Here is a 17,980-nt window from a genome sequence, read left to right as displayed (position 1 = left end):
GAACAGGCTGGAGATAGCTCTGACAGCGACTCCAAAACTAGGGCAATGTGGCTGATGCCACATGGACCTCTATGTCTGTGTCCTGCTGTAGCCTCACGAGACTACAGTGGGAACTCAAGGCAGCCATTTTTTGTTTGTGACTCTGCACAGGGCAGGAGCGTACACAGATCGCTCCTGCCCTGCTTCACTGCTAGACCACCAGTCTTTAAAAAAGTAAGTTGTGGAGGGATCCGTGAGGCGGGAGGGAACCAGGGGTGAATCAATCGGCCCTAGGTAGGTTGTGGAGGGGTCCAGGAGGTAGGAATAGGTCAGAGTTAGCCCTAAGTAAGTTGTAGAGTTTTAAAAAAGTAAGTCTGGGAGGGGGAAACCCCACTGCGAATAATCAGTTACAAGTGCCAAACCCACAAATATTGAGGGGGAAGTGTAGCACGTAAAATGAATAATTTCTAGATTGTTGGTTCAATATTGCCTTGATGATGAGTTGGGCAGACTGGATGGACCATGCCATTTATTATGTTACTATTACTCCTGGTGAATTCTTCGCAAAATATTTGAAAATTCTGCAAATTTCTGTACTATTCATTTATAGTGTTTTTGCACAGAATATCCCCATTATAAGGCCTGAAATTTCCTCCCGTCTTCCTCTTCATGCTGCAGCCTCCCCAAAGGTACATTCACCTTTGTTTGCCCCCTCCCCCAATGGCACACTCCCATTTCTCTGTCCTAGAGATTGCGTGGCAGGAGGAGGAAGTGAACCTCAAGTTGCTTCCTTCTCTGCTGGCTTAAACCCAACTGCTTTTTTTTAATAATTCTTTATTCATTTTATAACTTACATCAGGTACATCAATATTGATATCGGTGTTGCTTTTTTTTATTTTTGTGAATCGCTTCCTGTCTGCATTTGAATGCTGTTCCCCCTCATTTGCATGCGCAGATCGGAGGATGATCGGGACAGAGGTTAGTGAATCAGGTCGGAGGGAAATCGGGTCACAAAGGGCTCGCAAACCAATCGGTTTGCTTAGTGAATCTAGCCCTTTCTATGACTTCTTAATTGGCTTCTGGATGTTTTGTAAAATCTGCACTTAAACTTGTAAGTAGTGGCACTTGTGCTTTTATTTCCAGGCTTCTTTATTTATATTTTACAAAAGACTCCTACCTAGATGCAATATGCAAAATTGGCTTTCATATACTACCAACTTTTTATTTTTTTTTAAAGGATAAGATGCCGCCATGAATTGTATTTTCCTTGTATCTCGGAAGAATATCATGACAAAATATTTTAATATTCGTTTGTTTTCTCTTTGTCACATTGAGCTCTTCTGTTAATTAACCAGCAGTATCTTGTTCGGTTCAAGCTTTTGGAATGTACTGTATTGAATATTTAGTTTTGTTAGAACTCATTCTAAATTTTCTTGTTGTGAATGAATTGGCTCACAAGCTGTAATGCTTTCCTTTTATCCAATAGCTCCAGAGGTTTTGTGTTCATAAGAGTTCTAAATTATTTGACATGTAACTTGCAGGTGCAGTTCTTATGAATGGTAAGCTAATATGCATCAGTTTCTTTGCTCTAGTTTGGTTTTAATTATACCACTGGGCATTTCTCTTCTCTGTTTGCAAGTAACTGAGCTGTGCTTATCATGTATTATTTAACAACAGATGTTTTCTTTTAAGTTTGCAAGCCTTAACCTTATGATCCTCCTCTTCCTGGCAATTTTATTTAGAAGACATACTTGTTATATCATTTTTTTTAAATAAATAAAATGTCTCCTGGACATAAATTTCAGTAAAGTTGGCTCACAAACAGTAAAATGCAATAGTCTACACCAGAGGTGCCCATCCTTTTTGGGTTTGCGAGCTACTTTTAAAATGACCAAGTCAAAATGATCTACCAACAATAAAATTAAAAAAAAACACAAAGCACACTGTACACAGAGAAAATGTTAATTATCATTTATATTCTGGGGGGGTTTCAAAGTGGTCAAGGCAAATGACTTTACGCAATGTCACCTCAGTAACAACTATACAAAAATAGACAAATGGTTAAGGGGCTGGAGGAGTTGCCATACAGTGAGAGATTAGAGAAACTGGGCCTCTTCTCCCTTGAGAAGAGGAGCCTGAAAGGGGACATGATCGAAACATTCAAGATAGTGAAGGGAATAGGCTTAGTAGAGAAAGATAGAGGGCAATCTCTAAAGTTAAAAGGGGATAGACTCCGTACAAACATAAGGAAGGTCTTCTTCACCCAGAGAGTGGTAGAAATCTGGAATGCTCTTCCAGAGGCTGTTATAGGGGAAAGCACCCTCCAGGGATTCAAGAAAAGGTTAGATAAGTTCCTGCTGGACCAGAACATATGCATGTAAGGCTAGACTCTAGTAGGGTACTGGTCTTTGACCTAGGGGCGGCCGCATGAGCGGACTGCTGGGCACGATGGACCCAGCAGCGGAAAGTCTTATGTTCTCTCTTTCTTACCCGAAGCGCAGTAGTCAACAGGAGGCACAAGCTGCTTGCAGCCAGCTCCGGTAGGGCTTTTCCTCTGAAGTGTCACTTCCCAACCCATCAGAGGAAAGGCCCTGCCAGGGCTGGCCACGAGCAGCATGTACCTCCTGTTGACTACTGCGCTTTGGGTAAGGAAGAGAGAGAGAGAGGGGTTTCGCAGCTCAGGACCACCGCCTGGTTCTGCCACTTCAGGGCTTGAGGGAAGGAGGAGGGCTTTGCGACTCAGGATCGCTGCCATGCTTGGGGGGGGGGGAGGGAGAATTGAGAGTGTGTTAGACAAGGCTTCTAACACACTCTCAATTAACCAAAGAAAAACATTGAGTAGGCGTTAGTTCTAGCTGCGTAGCACAGGTTTAGCGCGCTCTAAAATCCTGCGTGTGCTAAAAACGCTATCGCAGCTTAGTAAAAGGAGCCCCTAATTTGTTTTTTTTTTTCAATTAGCATTTGGCAATTCTGCTCACTCTGAGAGGTAGCTTTCAGGCACCCCAACTCCCTCTTTCTCTTTGTCTCTTTCACATCTCTTTTCCTTTTCCCCCCATCTATGCCTGCTAGCAGCCATGTACTCCCTTCTACTGCCCTTAATCCCTTTTTCTTTTTAACTTTCCATCTGGCGGTTTTCTGCATCTTTTTGGTTTTTCACTTTATAAACCTTTTTGTTACACTCCTGCGGTAAATGTATGTTAGTATACAAAATTTCAATAAAAATTTTGTAACTGAAAAAAAGAATGTAAGACTCGTGAAATGAAAACAGTTAAGATAGTTTTGGCTTTTTAAACTCACTACCATATATAAAAGTTTTAGCAGTTTCCATTAAGACAAAAAACAGGAGCATGCAGTGTGGCCTGTGGGCTAAATGTGGCCCACTCGAGATTTTTAGCAAAGTAAACATTTACCTTATTAGCTAGCACACTTGATTTTGAAGCATTGCAAAGCTATGTGGTGGATATTAAATCACAATTTCAGGAGAGAGTCACAGATTTTTACAAGTATAAACCATGCTAAAAGAGGCTAAAAGCGTGGAGACGTAATGGTTAATGCAGTGCCCTGAGAACTTGGGGAATGGGGTTCAATTCCTACTGTAGCTCCTTGTGACTCTGGGCAGGTCTCCATTGCCCCAGCTACAAAATAAGAACTGGTATATACTGTAATATGTAAATCTGTTTTGATTGTGGCCACAAAAAGGTGGTATATTAAATCCAAGCCCCTTTCCCTTTCATGTTAAAAAAAACTTGGATGCCTCTTGACATAATTCGACAAGCAGCATACATTAACACATTCTTCTTAAGTCTTTATACAGGACATCAATTTGGATAGAGAAAATTGGATAGAGGGAGTGTGCTGGATGGGTGTATTTATTTATTTAATTCTTTATTGATTTTTAAATAAAACCAAAATACAATAGAATATACAAACAAACGTTACAATAAAACAGCACTTTTATCTAATAAATAATGATATAAGTATATTTTCCCCCACCCCCACCCCCTTCCTCCTCCCGCCCTCCCAGGATTTGTGTGAACCTCCTTTTAGAAAACAAAGGCTTACACTAGTGATCAGTTTTTACAAATGTCGCCAATGGCCCTCAAGTCTCATTAAATTTTTTGTAATGTCCCAGCTGTTCTGAGTTCATTCGTTCATATCTATAAACTTGGCATAGGGTTTCCCACCGGAAGTTAAAATGCAGCCTATCCCAGTTTTTCCAGTTTTTTGTAATTAACTGCATCGCAATCCCTGTCATAATGAGAAGTAATCTTTTCTGACTTGCACTAATTGGTCCCGAATAAAACAATGTCATATTACAATGGGATAGAAGTTTCCAGTATCCTGTTGATTTCCCCCAGATAGACTTCCAAAAGTTGAGTATCAAGGGACAATAGAACAACTAGTGTATTTAGATTTTAGCAAAGCCTTTGATAGTATTCCACACAGGCATCTAAAAAATAAACTGAGTGCTCTAGGTATGGGCCCCTAGGGTTAGAAACTGGTTGAGTGGAAAGTGACAGACGGTAGTTGTCAATGGAGATCGCTCTGAGGAAAGGGATATTACCAGTGGTGTGCCTCAAAGTTTGGTTCTTGGGCCTGTTCTTTTTAATATTTTTTTAAGGGATAGTGCTGAAGGGCTGTTAGATAAGATTTGCCTCTTTGCAGATAATACCAATATCTGCAATAGAGTAGACACCCCTGATGGTGTGGAAAACACGAGGAAGGACCTAGCAAAGCTTGAAGAATGGTGTGAAGTTTGGCAGCTAAGATCTATTTCTAAAACATGCAAGGTCCCGCACTTGGGCTGCAAAAACCTGAGGGAATCGTACAGTTTAGGGGTGAAGATTTTTGTGCATGTAAGAGGAGTGGAACTTGGATATGATGCTATGTGATGATGATAAGGCGGCCAAACAGGTTGAAAAGGCAACGGCGAAAGCTTCAAGGATGCTAGGTTGTATAGGGAGATGAAAGGCCCTATGCAGTAGGGAAAAGGAGGTATTGATACTCTTATTTAAGACTCTGGTGAGACCTCATTTAGAATATTGTGTACAATTCTGGAGACTGCACCTTCAAAAAGATATAAACAGGATGGAGTTCAAGAAAGCATGGGATAAGCACGTGGGATCTCTCGTGGAGAGGAAGAGATAGTAGATGCTGCGGATGGGCAGACTGGATGGGCCAATTGGCCTATATCTGCCATCATCTTTCTCTGTTTCTATAAAAAACAACAGAGTAGACATTATAAAATACTATAAATAAAATAGTTATCACTCATTGACCTCTTCCTTTGTCCCTTTCATCCCATCATTATAATCTATAATTCATTTCTATATTCAGACATTGTCCTATGCTTTTTTACCTGCTGATCTGTGGAAGGGGTGAGGTTAATGCATTTGATATGACTTTCTGTGGTACAAGGGAATGTTAGTTTGTGATAGCTAATCAAGAAATGTTTTACATTAGTTAGTAAAAAGAAAAATCACCTTTTTACATTTTTATTGACCTTTATTTCAGAGTAATGAGTGGAATTTCAAAACATTGTAAGTTTTCTACATTTCTTTCTAGAAAAAGCTAATTTTTTAACATTAGCATTTGTGACTATGAACTTTTACTTGATCTTTTTACTTTAATCTCCTATTATGTACTCTTAGCTGTTGAAAGATTGCTGCTAAAAATGCCCTTTCATCTATTAATCTGTTTAATGCAGTGGTAATTATTAGAACCTAGACTTAGTCTTGGAACTGTCTCATATGCAAATATGCATTCATTTTTTTCTAATTATTTACAAAAAATGTAGTATTTGAAACTGATCTTGTGGTATAAAAGAAACATTTCAAAGTGCATTTGTAAAACTTTTTACCTAAAGTGTGTGGTATATGTTTAGGCAAAAAAAAAAGGTGGGGGGATGTTAGCAAACAAAAATAAAAAGAGCCCTAATAAAATACCAGTGACCAATTCAGGTCACAAGTACAGGCAACCCATGTTTTATGAACATACAACTTACATCGGACTTGTACTTACAAACAGGGGTCCTTTCTGCCTTTGGTGCCCCAACGTGCCCCCCTCCCTCCCTCACAAGTCCCAGCGCACCCCTCTTTCTCCCTCCCTCCATTCTGTGCCCCAAGTACGTGCCTCCCTCTGGCGGGTATTTACCTTCTGGCTGGCTCCCTCCTCCTTCCAGCCACAGTCATTTCTCTACACAAAGCCGCGGGTAGTGGCTCCTATACACATCCTAGCTGAGCCGGAATCCTGCCCTCTGATGTCAGAGGAAGCTCCTCCCACGTCAGAGGGAAGGCTTAGCCATGGAACACATGTAGGAGCCACTGCCCTCAGCTTTGTGCAGAAAAAAGACTGCGGCTGGAAGGAGGAAGAAGCCGACCAGAAGAAAGTAAACAACCCGCTGGAGAAAGGCATGTACTTGGGGCACGGAATGGAGGGAGGGAGAGAGGGGCACGCTGGGACACAGAAGAGAGAGGGAAGGGAGCACAAACTTTGGATAAAGGATGGAAGAAGGGAGGGGGGCATGAACTTGGGACACGGGAGGGAGGGGAGCATGAGACATAGAATGGAAGAATGGAGGGAGGGAACATGATACTGAGGTGGTGGAGGGAATAGAAAGGGAGAATTGGGTGTCTCTGAGTGAGAGGGAAAGAGAGATGGTGCACATTGGAAGATGAAGAAAGAGGAGAATTGTTGTGCATAGGGAGGGAGAGAGAATTATTGGACATGGTGGTGGGAGAGGAGTGAGGTAGAGATGCATGGAGAAGAGAAAGATGAGAGAGAGTAATGTTGGATGTGGTGGTGGAGAAGGAACAGTGAGTTGGATGGAAAGGGATAAAAGAGAGGCCTCAAGGAGGTGGAGACGGTAGGGAGAATACTAGGATCTAAGTTGCATACAAATTCAACTTAAGATTGGTTTAAAAAACAGAACCCATTCTTAACCCAGGGACTGTCTATACCTGGCATAAACCCAAAGAGTAGCAAGATTTCATGCTACCGATCTCAGCGCAAGCAGACTATGGCTCAATTTTGGATGTTCACAAATCCGTTTTCTTGATTTTCTGATATTTTTTTCTTCATTTCACTCATTCATTAAAAACAAGATGAAAAGTGCACACTTAGGGTGGCATTCTATAAAAGGTGCAGAAAAATCATCGCCAGAAAAAATTGATGTGGAGCATCATTCTATAAATGGTACTCCAGATTGAGCGCCGTTTATATAGTGGAGCTCCATGCTGGTTCCTGCATCCACTTATGTAAATTCACATTCTCTCATACATATAAGCACAATATATAGTGCAACACTGTTAGCTCTTTGTGCAATTTCTTATTCAAAGACACTTATTCAATATCACACTTGTTTTAAATGATATTGCTAGAGAAGGGAAAAAAGTGCACGTATCTCATAAAGTGTAACTCCTTCTCTTAGTCTGCGCGATGCATTGTCTGGTGCTGTCAAAAAGGTTGTGTTTTGTTGTGGGTTTTTTTTTTGCTTTATTCTTCAACATGCATATATATTCTATGGTGCTACTGTGTAGTCCCAACTTGGATCCCGGTTTCGCCTAAAAAGGCTTCCTCATGGATAAACTAAAAAATACAATAACGTGAATTAACCTAAATCACATCAAAAAGTAATGCATAACATAAATTCAACACAGTCATCTTACATGGTGCACGCAGTGGAGACCAGTGGAGGTAGTGTCTTCATTATAAGTGAAAGTGTATCTTATTTAAACCAGCTGAAACCTGGTTGCTGGTGCCCAACTCCTGGCATTTTGGTGAAGAGATAGGGCTGTACTAGAACCCAGCGTGCTGCTCCCCTGATCATGTCCCTTTATGAGTTGCATACTAGGGAAATATATATATATAATATATATAAGTGATATTCAGCCACTATATTTATAACTAACGGCCTCTTTTACAAAGCTGCGCTAACGGCCCCGAAGCCCATAGTGATTTAAAGGGCTTCGGGGCTGTTGCTGCGTGGCAGCCGCTAGCGCGGCTTTGTAAAAGAGGCCGTAAATGATGTTTAGGATTGCTTTATGCTATGTAGTTTATTTTAACTATATGCATAGCATCTGAACTTCACCATTAAACAAGTTTAATGAATTGTATACTCACCCTCTGTCCAAACACTGCATGGATAGTGTGGTGGTCGGAGTGATTTTCTCACTAAGAATGTCTGTAGAATGCCCTTAAAATCAACAGTTTAATGAATTGTATGCTTTTACTTTTTAAATGTTGATCTTTCTTTACCCCCCCCCCCCCCTTTGAATGCTACACCATCCTACACCAAATTACCACATATGAGATGCAGACTGTGCAAGTCTGCCAGTACAGGTCTTAGCTCTTTAATTTACATCCTTTGTTTTCTAATTAGAGATCCTCTATGTTTATCCCACGCTTTTTTGAATTCCATTACTGTTTTCCTCTCCACCACTTCCCATGGGAGGGCATTCCAAGCATCCACCATCCTCTCCATAAAAAAGAATTTCCTAACATTGCTCCTGAGTCTTCCTCCCTGCAACCTCAAAGTATGCCCTCTAGTTTTACCATTTTCTCTCTTCTGGAAAAGATTTGGTTCCAAATTAATAACTTTCAGGTATTTAAACATCCATCATATCTCCCCTGTCCTTCTCCTCCAGAGTATACATATTTAGGTATTCCAGTCTCTTCTCATATTTCTTTTGGTTCAACCCCCTTACTATTTTCTTCGCCTTCCTCTGGACCACTTCAAGTCTTTTTATATCCTTCATCAGATACGGCCTCCAAAACTGAACACAATACTCCAAGTGCGGCCTCACCAATGACCTATACAGGGGTAACAACACCTCCCTTCTTCTGCTGGTTATTCCTCTTTCTACACAGCCTAGTATCCTTCTGGCTACAGCCACTGCCTTATCACACTGTTTAGATGCCTTTAGATCCTCGGACACAATCATTCCAAGGTCCCTCTCTCCGTCAGTGCTTATCAGCCTCTCAAATCCCAGCACATACGGTTCCCTCGGATTTCTACATCCCAAATGCACTTCTTCACATTGAATTTTAGTTGCCAGATGTTAGACCATTCTTCTAACTTTTGCAGATCCTTTTTCATGTTTTCCACTCCCTCTGGTGTATCCACTCTGTTACAAATCTTGGTATCATTTGCAAAGAGGCTAACCTTACCTTATAACCCTTCAGCCATGTCGCTCACAAACATATTGAACAGAATCGGTCCCAACACCGATCCCTGAGGCACTCCACTACTCACCTTTCCTTCCTCCTAGCAAATTCCATTAACCACCATCCTCTGGTATCTGTCCATCAACCAGATTCTAATCTAGTTCACCACCTTGGACTCTAACTTCAGCCCATGGAGTTTAAGAACCTCCTATGAGGAACCGTGTTAAAGGCTTTGCTGAAATCTAAGTAAATTACATCTAGTGCATATCCTTGATCCAATTCTCTGGTCACCCAGTCAAAGAATTCAATCAGATTCGTTTAACACAATTTACCTATAGTAAACCCATGTTGCCTCGAATCTTGTAATCCATTAGCTTCTAAGAATTTCACTATCTTTTTCTTCAGCAACGTTTCCATTATTTTTCCAATAACTGAAATGAGGCTTACCGGCCTCTAGTTTCCCACTTCATCTCTGCAACCACTTTTGTAAAGAGGGTCCACATCCGCTCTTCTCCAGTCCTGTGGAACCTCTCCTGTCTCTAAAGATTTATTCAACAAATCTTTAAGAGGATGTGCCAGAACCTCTCGGAGCTCCCTCAGTATCCTGGGATGGATCCCGTCCGGTCTCAGTGCTTTGTCCACCTTCAGTTTTTTGAGTTGCTCATAAACACTTTCTTCCGTGAATGGTGTTGTATTCACTCCATTCTCAGGTGTAACTTTGCTAACCAATTGCGATTCTTCTCCATGTCTTTCTTCTGCGAATACCGAACAGAAGTATTTGTTTAGCACGTTTGCTTTGTTCTCATCACTCTCCACACTCTCCGCCTACACCGTTACCTCCCACCTAGAAGAAGAAGAACTCAGAACCTCTTTACCTACCCTCCTCCCAACGGTACTAGATACAAGAAACTATACGACAACCTTCTAGCAACACAGGCAGCTAAAATAGACCCTTCCATCACCAAAATGCTAAACAAAACAACAGACATTAAAGAGTTCAGAAAAGAAATAAAAATGCACCTATTCAAAAAATACTTCCCACCACACTAACCATTCTAACCTCCATAACATTATTTCAAGATTATACCCTCGGAAATACCACCCCTATTGTAACGCCAAATCAAAACATCAAACTAATCTTCTCTTCAAACTATATCTCCAACTTATATTAAGAAATCCAAATAAATAATCTCCACCAGCAACCAGAGAATTCCTCCTTTAAATGATGTATCACAAAGTAAGAAACCTATAAGCTATCACCATCTGTAACCACTTCCATCAACATTATGTAACCATCTTCTGTAACCTGTTATGTATCTCTATTCTATACGGTAAACTATAATATATTCACTTCCTTGTTATGTAATTCTACTGGAAATGTCCAGACATCTTCTAAATTGTAATCCGCCTAGAACCGCAAGGCACAGGTGGAATAGAAATCACTAATGTAATGTAATGTAACATAAGTGGTTCATACTTTCTTTCAGTCTCGTAATTCCATTTTTTGTCTTTCTCCTTTTACTATTATACCTGAAAAAATTATTGTGTCCCATTTTTATATTTCTAGCTGCTTGCGCTTTCGCCAGACGTTTCTCTCTTTTGACTTCTTTCGGTTTCACCCAATATTCCTTTCTGTAGTCCTTGTGTTTTTTTATATTTCACGAACACCAATTCTTTTGCCTTTATATTTTCCGCCACTAGTTTGGAGAACCATATTGGTTTCCTTTTTCTCTTAATTTTATTTATTTTCTTCACATAAAGGTCAATTGTTCTTTTTATTGCACCTTTCAACTTGAACCACTGTTTTTCCAATCAGCTCTTTCTTTAGGTAGTCCCCCTTGCTACTAAAGTCCTTACGTTTGAAATCCAGGACTTTGAGTTTTGTGTGGCCATCCTCCATTTTGGCTGCTATATCAAACTAAACCGTATGATGATCGCTACTTCCCAGGTGGGCCCCCACTCGGACATTAGAGACACTTTCTCCATTTGTGAGCACCAGATCCAGTATTGCTTTTTCCTTCATGGGTTCCATCACCATTTGTCTGAGCATTGCCCCTTGAAAGGCATCCACGTTCTCCTTACTTCTTTCCAATTCCGCAGATGGAACTTTCCAGTCCGCATCCAACAGGTTGAAATCACCCAGCAACAGCACCTCCCCTTTCTTTCCCAACTTTTGTATATCCATAATCATATGTTTGTCAATTTACTGCAATTGAGCCACCTAGATTGTGCCCCATTAAGTAGGTTTTTGGATTCCAAAGTTTGGGAAGCTCTGCCTTAGCCTCATATGTTGCAATGCGCTTGAAAAGTTATTTATAGAAGAGTAGATACTTCTTTGTAAATAGCATACATGTAATATTACAGTTTGTTTATTTCAGACTTGTTATACCACCCTTTCTGAGGGTTACAAGTCAGGATGGTTTACATAAAAAAAAATTTGCAATTTTGATTAAAAGTTAGAAAAGATGTACAAAATTTAGATAGTATAGTATAGCAATCGTTAGACACAAACTAGGTAAATAATCAAATCTTTGCCTGCATCCACAGTCGCTGAGACATTCCAACCTTGGAGCATGAAGGGGAAGGTGCAGCTAAACAGATCAGTCCTCAATTGAGCTTTAAAATTTTTTGAAAGAATGTTCTTTACAGAGAGAAACAGTCAGAATGTTCCAAAGTGAAGAAGCCAAGAAGAAAAAAGCAGAATGTCAGGTAGTTTCTAGATGAGATTTATTCACAGGAGGAAGAATTAGTCATTGTTCATGAGTTAAAGGTGTCAATTTTATTGATGAAGCTGAGGAGGCAAGGTTGGCCAGATAGGAAGGAGTTTTATCTTAGATAGCATGGTGTGCGAGTCAAAATCTTTTGTTGAAAATGAAAAGGTAATGAGAGCCAATGAAGTTTCAAGAACAATGAAGTCTATTTTATATCTGTATTAGGCCTGTATTAGAAGGTCCCTGGGATATTTATGGGTCTCATAAATATACTTCTTGTCTGTTGCAGCTCATGTATGTCTGTATTTGAGTATATTAAGCTTATTATTATTAAAATCATTTTTATAGACTCATTCTACTGGTTGTACAGAATACAGAGCAATAATAGTAGGTTTAATAACAATTATGGCTAGAACATTGAAATGTGATAGCTGTGCCCAAAATGTATTATCCTTTATGAATGTTCACATTTATTTTGGACTCTTGAGTGTAAGAAAAATAATTTTATTCTCCTTTGTCAGCCATTGACTTGAAGCATGGATCTGGAGAGGTTTACCGGGGAGCTGCACGGAAACCCGCAGACACAGTCTTTACGCTTTCTGACCAAGACTTCATGGAGATAACTTTAGGCAAGATCAATCCTCAAAAGGTAACGCCTGTTCAAGTAATATTGCTCTTAAACCAGCAGAGCTTGGGTGACCTCTCTACAGCCTGTGAATGCAGTGCTACTCTGAACTATAGCTAGGCTTGTGTGACATGGGCTTAATTTAAAACCCTGAAGGGCAATTCTATAAACTGGTACTGGTATAAAGATGGTGCCAGTTGTGTGCACAAGTTATAGACTGTTAGCACTTAACATCCCTGATGGGCACTACTAATTGGCCATTACTATGATAACCAGATGTACGGGTTTCCCCAGACATGTCCTATTTTGAGGACTCTCTAGGAAGTCCGGGCTTTTCTATTTTTGTCTGGGGGAACCGGACATCTGGAAACCCTACAGTAGGCAATGCAAGACCTGCATACCTATCTGGAGTCCCCTGCCCCTTCCCCCCATCACCCATCTTCACTGCATGGCTTGCACACCTATCCAGAGTCCCCTGCCGCCACCACTCCCCCTTCTCCCCCCCCTTCCCCCCGTGCGATCCAGTGCTTGCTCACCGTTCTTGCACAGCTGCTGCTTTAACTCTTCGGCTGTAGGCAGAGTGAGTGAAGTAAACACCTTGCCTTCAGCGACCCAGAAGTTTTTACTCTACTCTTCCTGCCCCCGCATAAGTGGGAAGCAGTAGCAGAGGGAAAGCTTCCGGGTCGCTGGAGGCAGCGTGTTTTTGTCACTCACGTTGCCTATGACCAAGGGTTAGAGCAGCAGCGCTGGGAGAACGGTGAGTAGGCACCAGATCCCGGGGTGGGGGTGATGAAGAATAGCATGGGGAAGGTAAGAGATGCTGGACCGCAGGAATGGGAAGGAAAGATGCCAGTCCTACAGGGGAAGAAAGAGAGGGGGCAGATAAGAGATGCCAGACCACAGACAGAGTATGGGTGGGCATAATCCTATGAAGTAGGGGCAAATTAAGGACTTCTCACAGAGTAGAGAGAACTCAAAGTTCAAATCAAAGTCTTTATTAAGAACAGTTTCATAAAAATCCACCAGAAATCAGCAAAATGGGTATCAAGACCTGACATGAGATCTGTTTTTTTAGCCCTAGGCCTGCCTTAGGGGTCACAACATCTAAACAAAAACAGACAAATATTAATGTACAGACTAAATATAAAAATTAATGATCATTAAAAATAACTAAATTTCAAACCTTAAGTGAGCAGAAAAGAATATGTATGAAATCCATAGAAAAAGCATAATATGAGTGGATCATGTGTGTGTGTTTGAGATATGCATGCAATTTATAGTATTCTATAAGTTACGAACACTTCAGGGCACAATTAGGAGCCAGCAGTTACAACTGCCACTAGCTTGATGGAACTGTTGGCGCCTAACTTTAGATACGCCAATGCCGATATACACTAGTAATTTTTTTTTTTTTAAACATTATTTTAAATTTTTTTCTTTCTTAACATTTTTCAATATTACAATCTCGCTAATACCGACTTACACAACTATTCTGTATCGGAATCTTATTGCCAAGATGCCGTTATAGAATGGTGCTAAGTGCATGGCATTGGGGCACCTAAATGTTTCCACCAGTGCATAGAATTGTCACCTTGGTCATCTTCTGACCTTGGCTTCTTCCCAATTTGGCAATTTTAATCATTTGTATGGATGTGTGTATATATTCAGAATGCCGCGGCCAAGCTCATCTTCGCTAAAAGTAAATTTGATCATGTCTCCCCGCTCCTGGCCAAGCTCCACTGGCTTCCGATAATTGCCAGGGTCCACTATAAATGCGCCTGTTTAACTTTCAAAATCCTATATGGTATCCTCCCTCCCTTTATCCCTTTTTCTTGGAATTCCTCAAACCCTAATACCACTAGATCCTCCCACAAATTAAAACTATCCTTCCCCTCGCTAAAAGGCATTTCCCACACAGAAAAGCTAGGGACCTCCCTCCACTTCAAAATCATTGAGCTCTGGAACAACCTTACCTCCCCTCTTCGGAACTTGAGCTCTCTCCAAGTTTTCCACAAACATCTGAAAACCTGGCTTTTCTCAAAAAATGTAAGTCTCCCTCCAACTTAGGAATCAAGGAAACTCTTATATCTTGGCATCCCCTCTAAATTTTCTTCACACTTCTACCTCTAACCCTCTGTTGTAGTTCCTTCCTATTTCTCCTAATGTAAACCGCGTCGAGCTACGAACGTGGAGATGATGCGGTATACAAACCTAAGGATTAGATTAGATTAGATATTATATATTTTAAAATGGCCAACACATTTGTTTGCTCATTTTTTATCTTTTGGCCACAGGGAGGGCATTTAACAATGATTATCATGAAAAGGCATGCGAATGAAGTGTTGTAGAGTGAATGTTGAAAGAGAACATGTTTGTTGCTGGTGCAGCTCTATGGTCATCTCTCTTACTTTGCTTTTCCTGTTTCTTTGACTGTTCAGATTTGAGGATTACAGCTAGGGTTTTTACATTTTTAATTATAACCAAAAAAAACTTCAATAAAATACTCCCAAAGGGGAATTTGGAGTTTTTGGTTATAACCATCTACTGCAACAGACTCATTTGCTGTCTACAATTCCATTAGCTCTACCACCAGTACTAAAAAGACTTTGAAATGCAAGAACAGGCACTTCTGGTTCTCGTGTTTTAAAGGCCCCCCCCCCCATGTTAGTTGCAGAGAAGCAAGGGGGAGATCACTGGTACAGGATAAGGAAAGGGGGTGGACGATGCAATGGGCTGGGAGGGGAAGAGGGATTGGGCAGTTGCTGATCTAGGGGTGGGGGGAAGGAGGCTATGGCTGAGTTGGGGGGCCTGGAAGAAGGGGTGAACTGAGTCTGTTGCTGGGGCTGGGAGAAGATGTGGCTGGCATTGGAAAATTGTGTTTTGGGACATTGAATAAAATCCACCTGGAATGTATCTAAAACGCTATAAACAATTTTTTTCTGCAATGCAAATACAATGAGCCCATATTTTTCTATACTGGAACAGCACCTAATTGTCTCATAAATTAAACCCCTAACATATAACCTTAAATTAATTTTACTTTAAATTGTTTTAATTTAATTTGTAATTTTTATTTTCCTATATTGATTTATGTAATTTTAATTGTCTGGCTTTTTTTGACTGTAAGCTTTCCAGAAGGCTCTGACCCTTGGTGCAGGACAAGAAATTTAAATAAACTTGGAAACTAAGGGCTCCTTTTACAAAGGTGCGCTAGCGTTTTTAACGCACGCACCACATTAGTGCGCGCTAGCCGAAAATCGACCACTTGCTCAAAAGGAGGCGGTAGCGGCTAGCGCGCATGGCAATTTAGCGTGCGTTAAGGCTCTTAACGCGGCTTTGTAAAAGGAGTCCTAACATTCCACACTTTAAACACCTAGAATCAAAATCCCTGCTTAAAGCATAAACCCTGTTGTTCCTAGAGAGGTGGACACAATGGTGATCCATCCATGTCAGATGCTTTCCCCTACCCCAGCAATTGTAATGTCTGAGGTAGAGAATGACATGGGGGACATGAATGAAGCGAAACAGAGGGTTCCCCGTCGGGTTTTGTGGCTGCACCGCCTAGGAGGAGAAGTATTGGACTGAGAATAGCCAGGAAGCCAATAGCAGCTAAGTTACTTTTCTTTCTGTATTCTATGCAAGATCCTGGACTGTAATGCTGTAGTGCTCATTTGTTCACATCATCACGATTTTGGGCTGTGAGGCCTGGCGTGCTGTTTTGATATCACTTTGCAGGCTATTACAGTGTTTTTCTCTATTTTGTGTTAGGTTGCAGGAGTTTTTTGAAGAAGTGGAGTTTTTTTGCCAGATGAAGCAGAACTGAGGCCTTTTCTCCACTTCTTTTTCTTTCCTGCTATTTATACGTTGTGTGAGTGGAGATTTGTGTGTGAGTAAGGCCTTTTAGTATTGCAGGGTGGATATCGGTTTCCGTATGGGGTTTTGATATTTATTAAAGTGAGTTTAACTAACCCTGATCCCGAGTTTATAGTGTAGTGGGACATAATTTTCCCCTTCCCCACGGGAACTCATTTTCCTGTCCCGTCCCGTTCCGTTGAGTTATTTTCCTGCCCTTGTCCCTTCCCTGCAAGCTCCATCCTCATCTGCACAAGCCTCAAACACTTTAAAATCCTAAGTAGCAACATTCTAGAGCTCAGATTGTGATGTCATTATGCCTCTTTCCACCAATGCCTAAGCTCTGTCCTCATCTGCACAAGCCTCAAACACTTTAAAATCATAAGTAGCAACATTCTAGAGCTCAGATTGTGATGTCATAATGCCTCATTCCACCAATGCCTACGCTCTGTCCTCATCTGCACAAGCCTCAAACACTTTAAAATCATAAATGTTTGAGGTTTGTGCGGTTAAGGCAGAGCTTACAGGAATGGGACAGTGACAAAACTCAAGCGGACAGCACAGGGAAATTAAGCTCCTGCGGGGATGGGGACAGATTTGTTCCTGTGTCATTCTCTAGTCTGATGCACATGCCTGAGATTTTTAAAAAAGCAGAAAAATTAGATTCAATACAGACATCACAGCTGCTCAGTTTTTTTCCATCTTTGAGCAGACTGCCTTCCTCCATTTTGCATATGTTAAGGCCCATTCAGTTAACTGATATTTGGATGCCTTCTGTATCAACTCTTTTAGTGGTAATTTGAGAGTTTTAAAGTTGCTCATACTAGGGGAAAAAAGCAGGTTGATGGTGAAGGTTGCATAGATCTGTACATACTAACATATACTATACTAGATGAAGTAAGCATATCACTTATTTTGAGGGAGTGGAGATATCAGCACTGCTTTCTTTGATTGATTGTTTCTCTGCTTGTTTTAGGCATTTTTTGCTGGCAAGCTGAAGGTCAGAGGTAATATCATGCTGAGCCAAAAACTGGAGCTAATCCTTAAGGACTATGCAAAACTGTGAAAATGCACCTTGATTGGGTGGATCTGCAGAAGAACATAAACTTCTGTCTCGTTACTAAACTCGTCGTAGAGTACTGAAAACAAACAAACAAAAAACTCAGTAGGTTGATCTTTATTTCAAAAGAATTTACTGCTGATTGTTAAAACTTATCTACATCGTTGTAATCAGAATAATTTCTAGCGCCCTAATTTTGTCTTAATATTGTAAATTTGAAATGAAAATTTGTATAGTTTACACAGGATTGACTATAATCTGTAAAAAGCTTTGCAAAATACAGGGTAATAAAAATAATTACTGGTAGTATGTCCTGCATTGATTCATTGTTTTCCTATTTATAACACATTTTTTAAAATCCATCTGTTGTCCTGCGACTGTCATGGTGTTATCCACAGACCGTGCTTAGTTATATGATAGGTTTATTTTCACTCTGCAATGTTCATGATTTCTCAGAAGAGTTTCTAAAGCAAATTATTTTTTCTCCGTTTGTTGTCAAGCTACACATTCACCTAAAGAAAAAAGAACTCTTAAATTTTGCTACAAGCTTTTGATAGCTTGCTGCTTAAAGTTAAGAAGTATACAGCA

General features: G+C 40.6%; 1 protein-coding gene across 2 annotated transcripts in view; it reads left to right on the top strand.

The window, feature by feature from the left end:
• Positions 1–17,701, top strand: part of HSD17B4 (hydroxysteroid 17-beta dehydrogenase 4) — a 171,341-nt gene extending 153,640 nt beyond the window's left edge. For both annotated transcript variants that reach the window (XM_033929033.1, XM_033929032.1), the window contains exons 23-24: positions 12,377–12,504; positions 17,309–17,701. In XM_033929033.1, the coding sequence (XP_033784924.1) occupies positions 12,377–12,504; positions 17,309–17,398 (218 nt within the window). In that variant the 3' untranslated portion in view covers positions 17,399–17,701. The remainder of the gene's footprint in view (positions 1–12,376; positions 12,505–17,308) is intronic.
• The last annotated feature ends 279 nt before the right edge of the window (positions 17,702–17,980 follow it).

Source organism: Geotrypetes seraphini, chromosome 1, assembly GCF_902459505.1.
Source record: "Geotrypetes seraphini chromosome 1, aGeoSer1.1, whole genome shotgun sequence".
Classification (NCBI taxonomy): domain Eukaryota; kingdom Metazoa; phylum Chordata; class Amphibia; order Gymnophiona; family Dermophiidae; genus Geotrypetes; species Geotrypetes seraphini.
The sequence above is the reverse complement of the archived record's forward strand: the minus strand, read 5'-3'. Positions and strand labels throughout refer to the sequence as shown.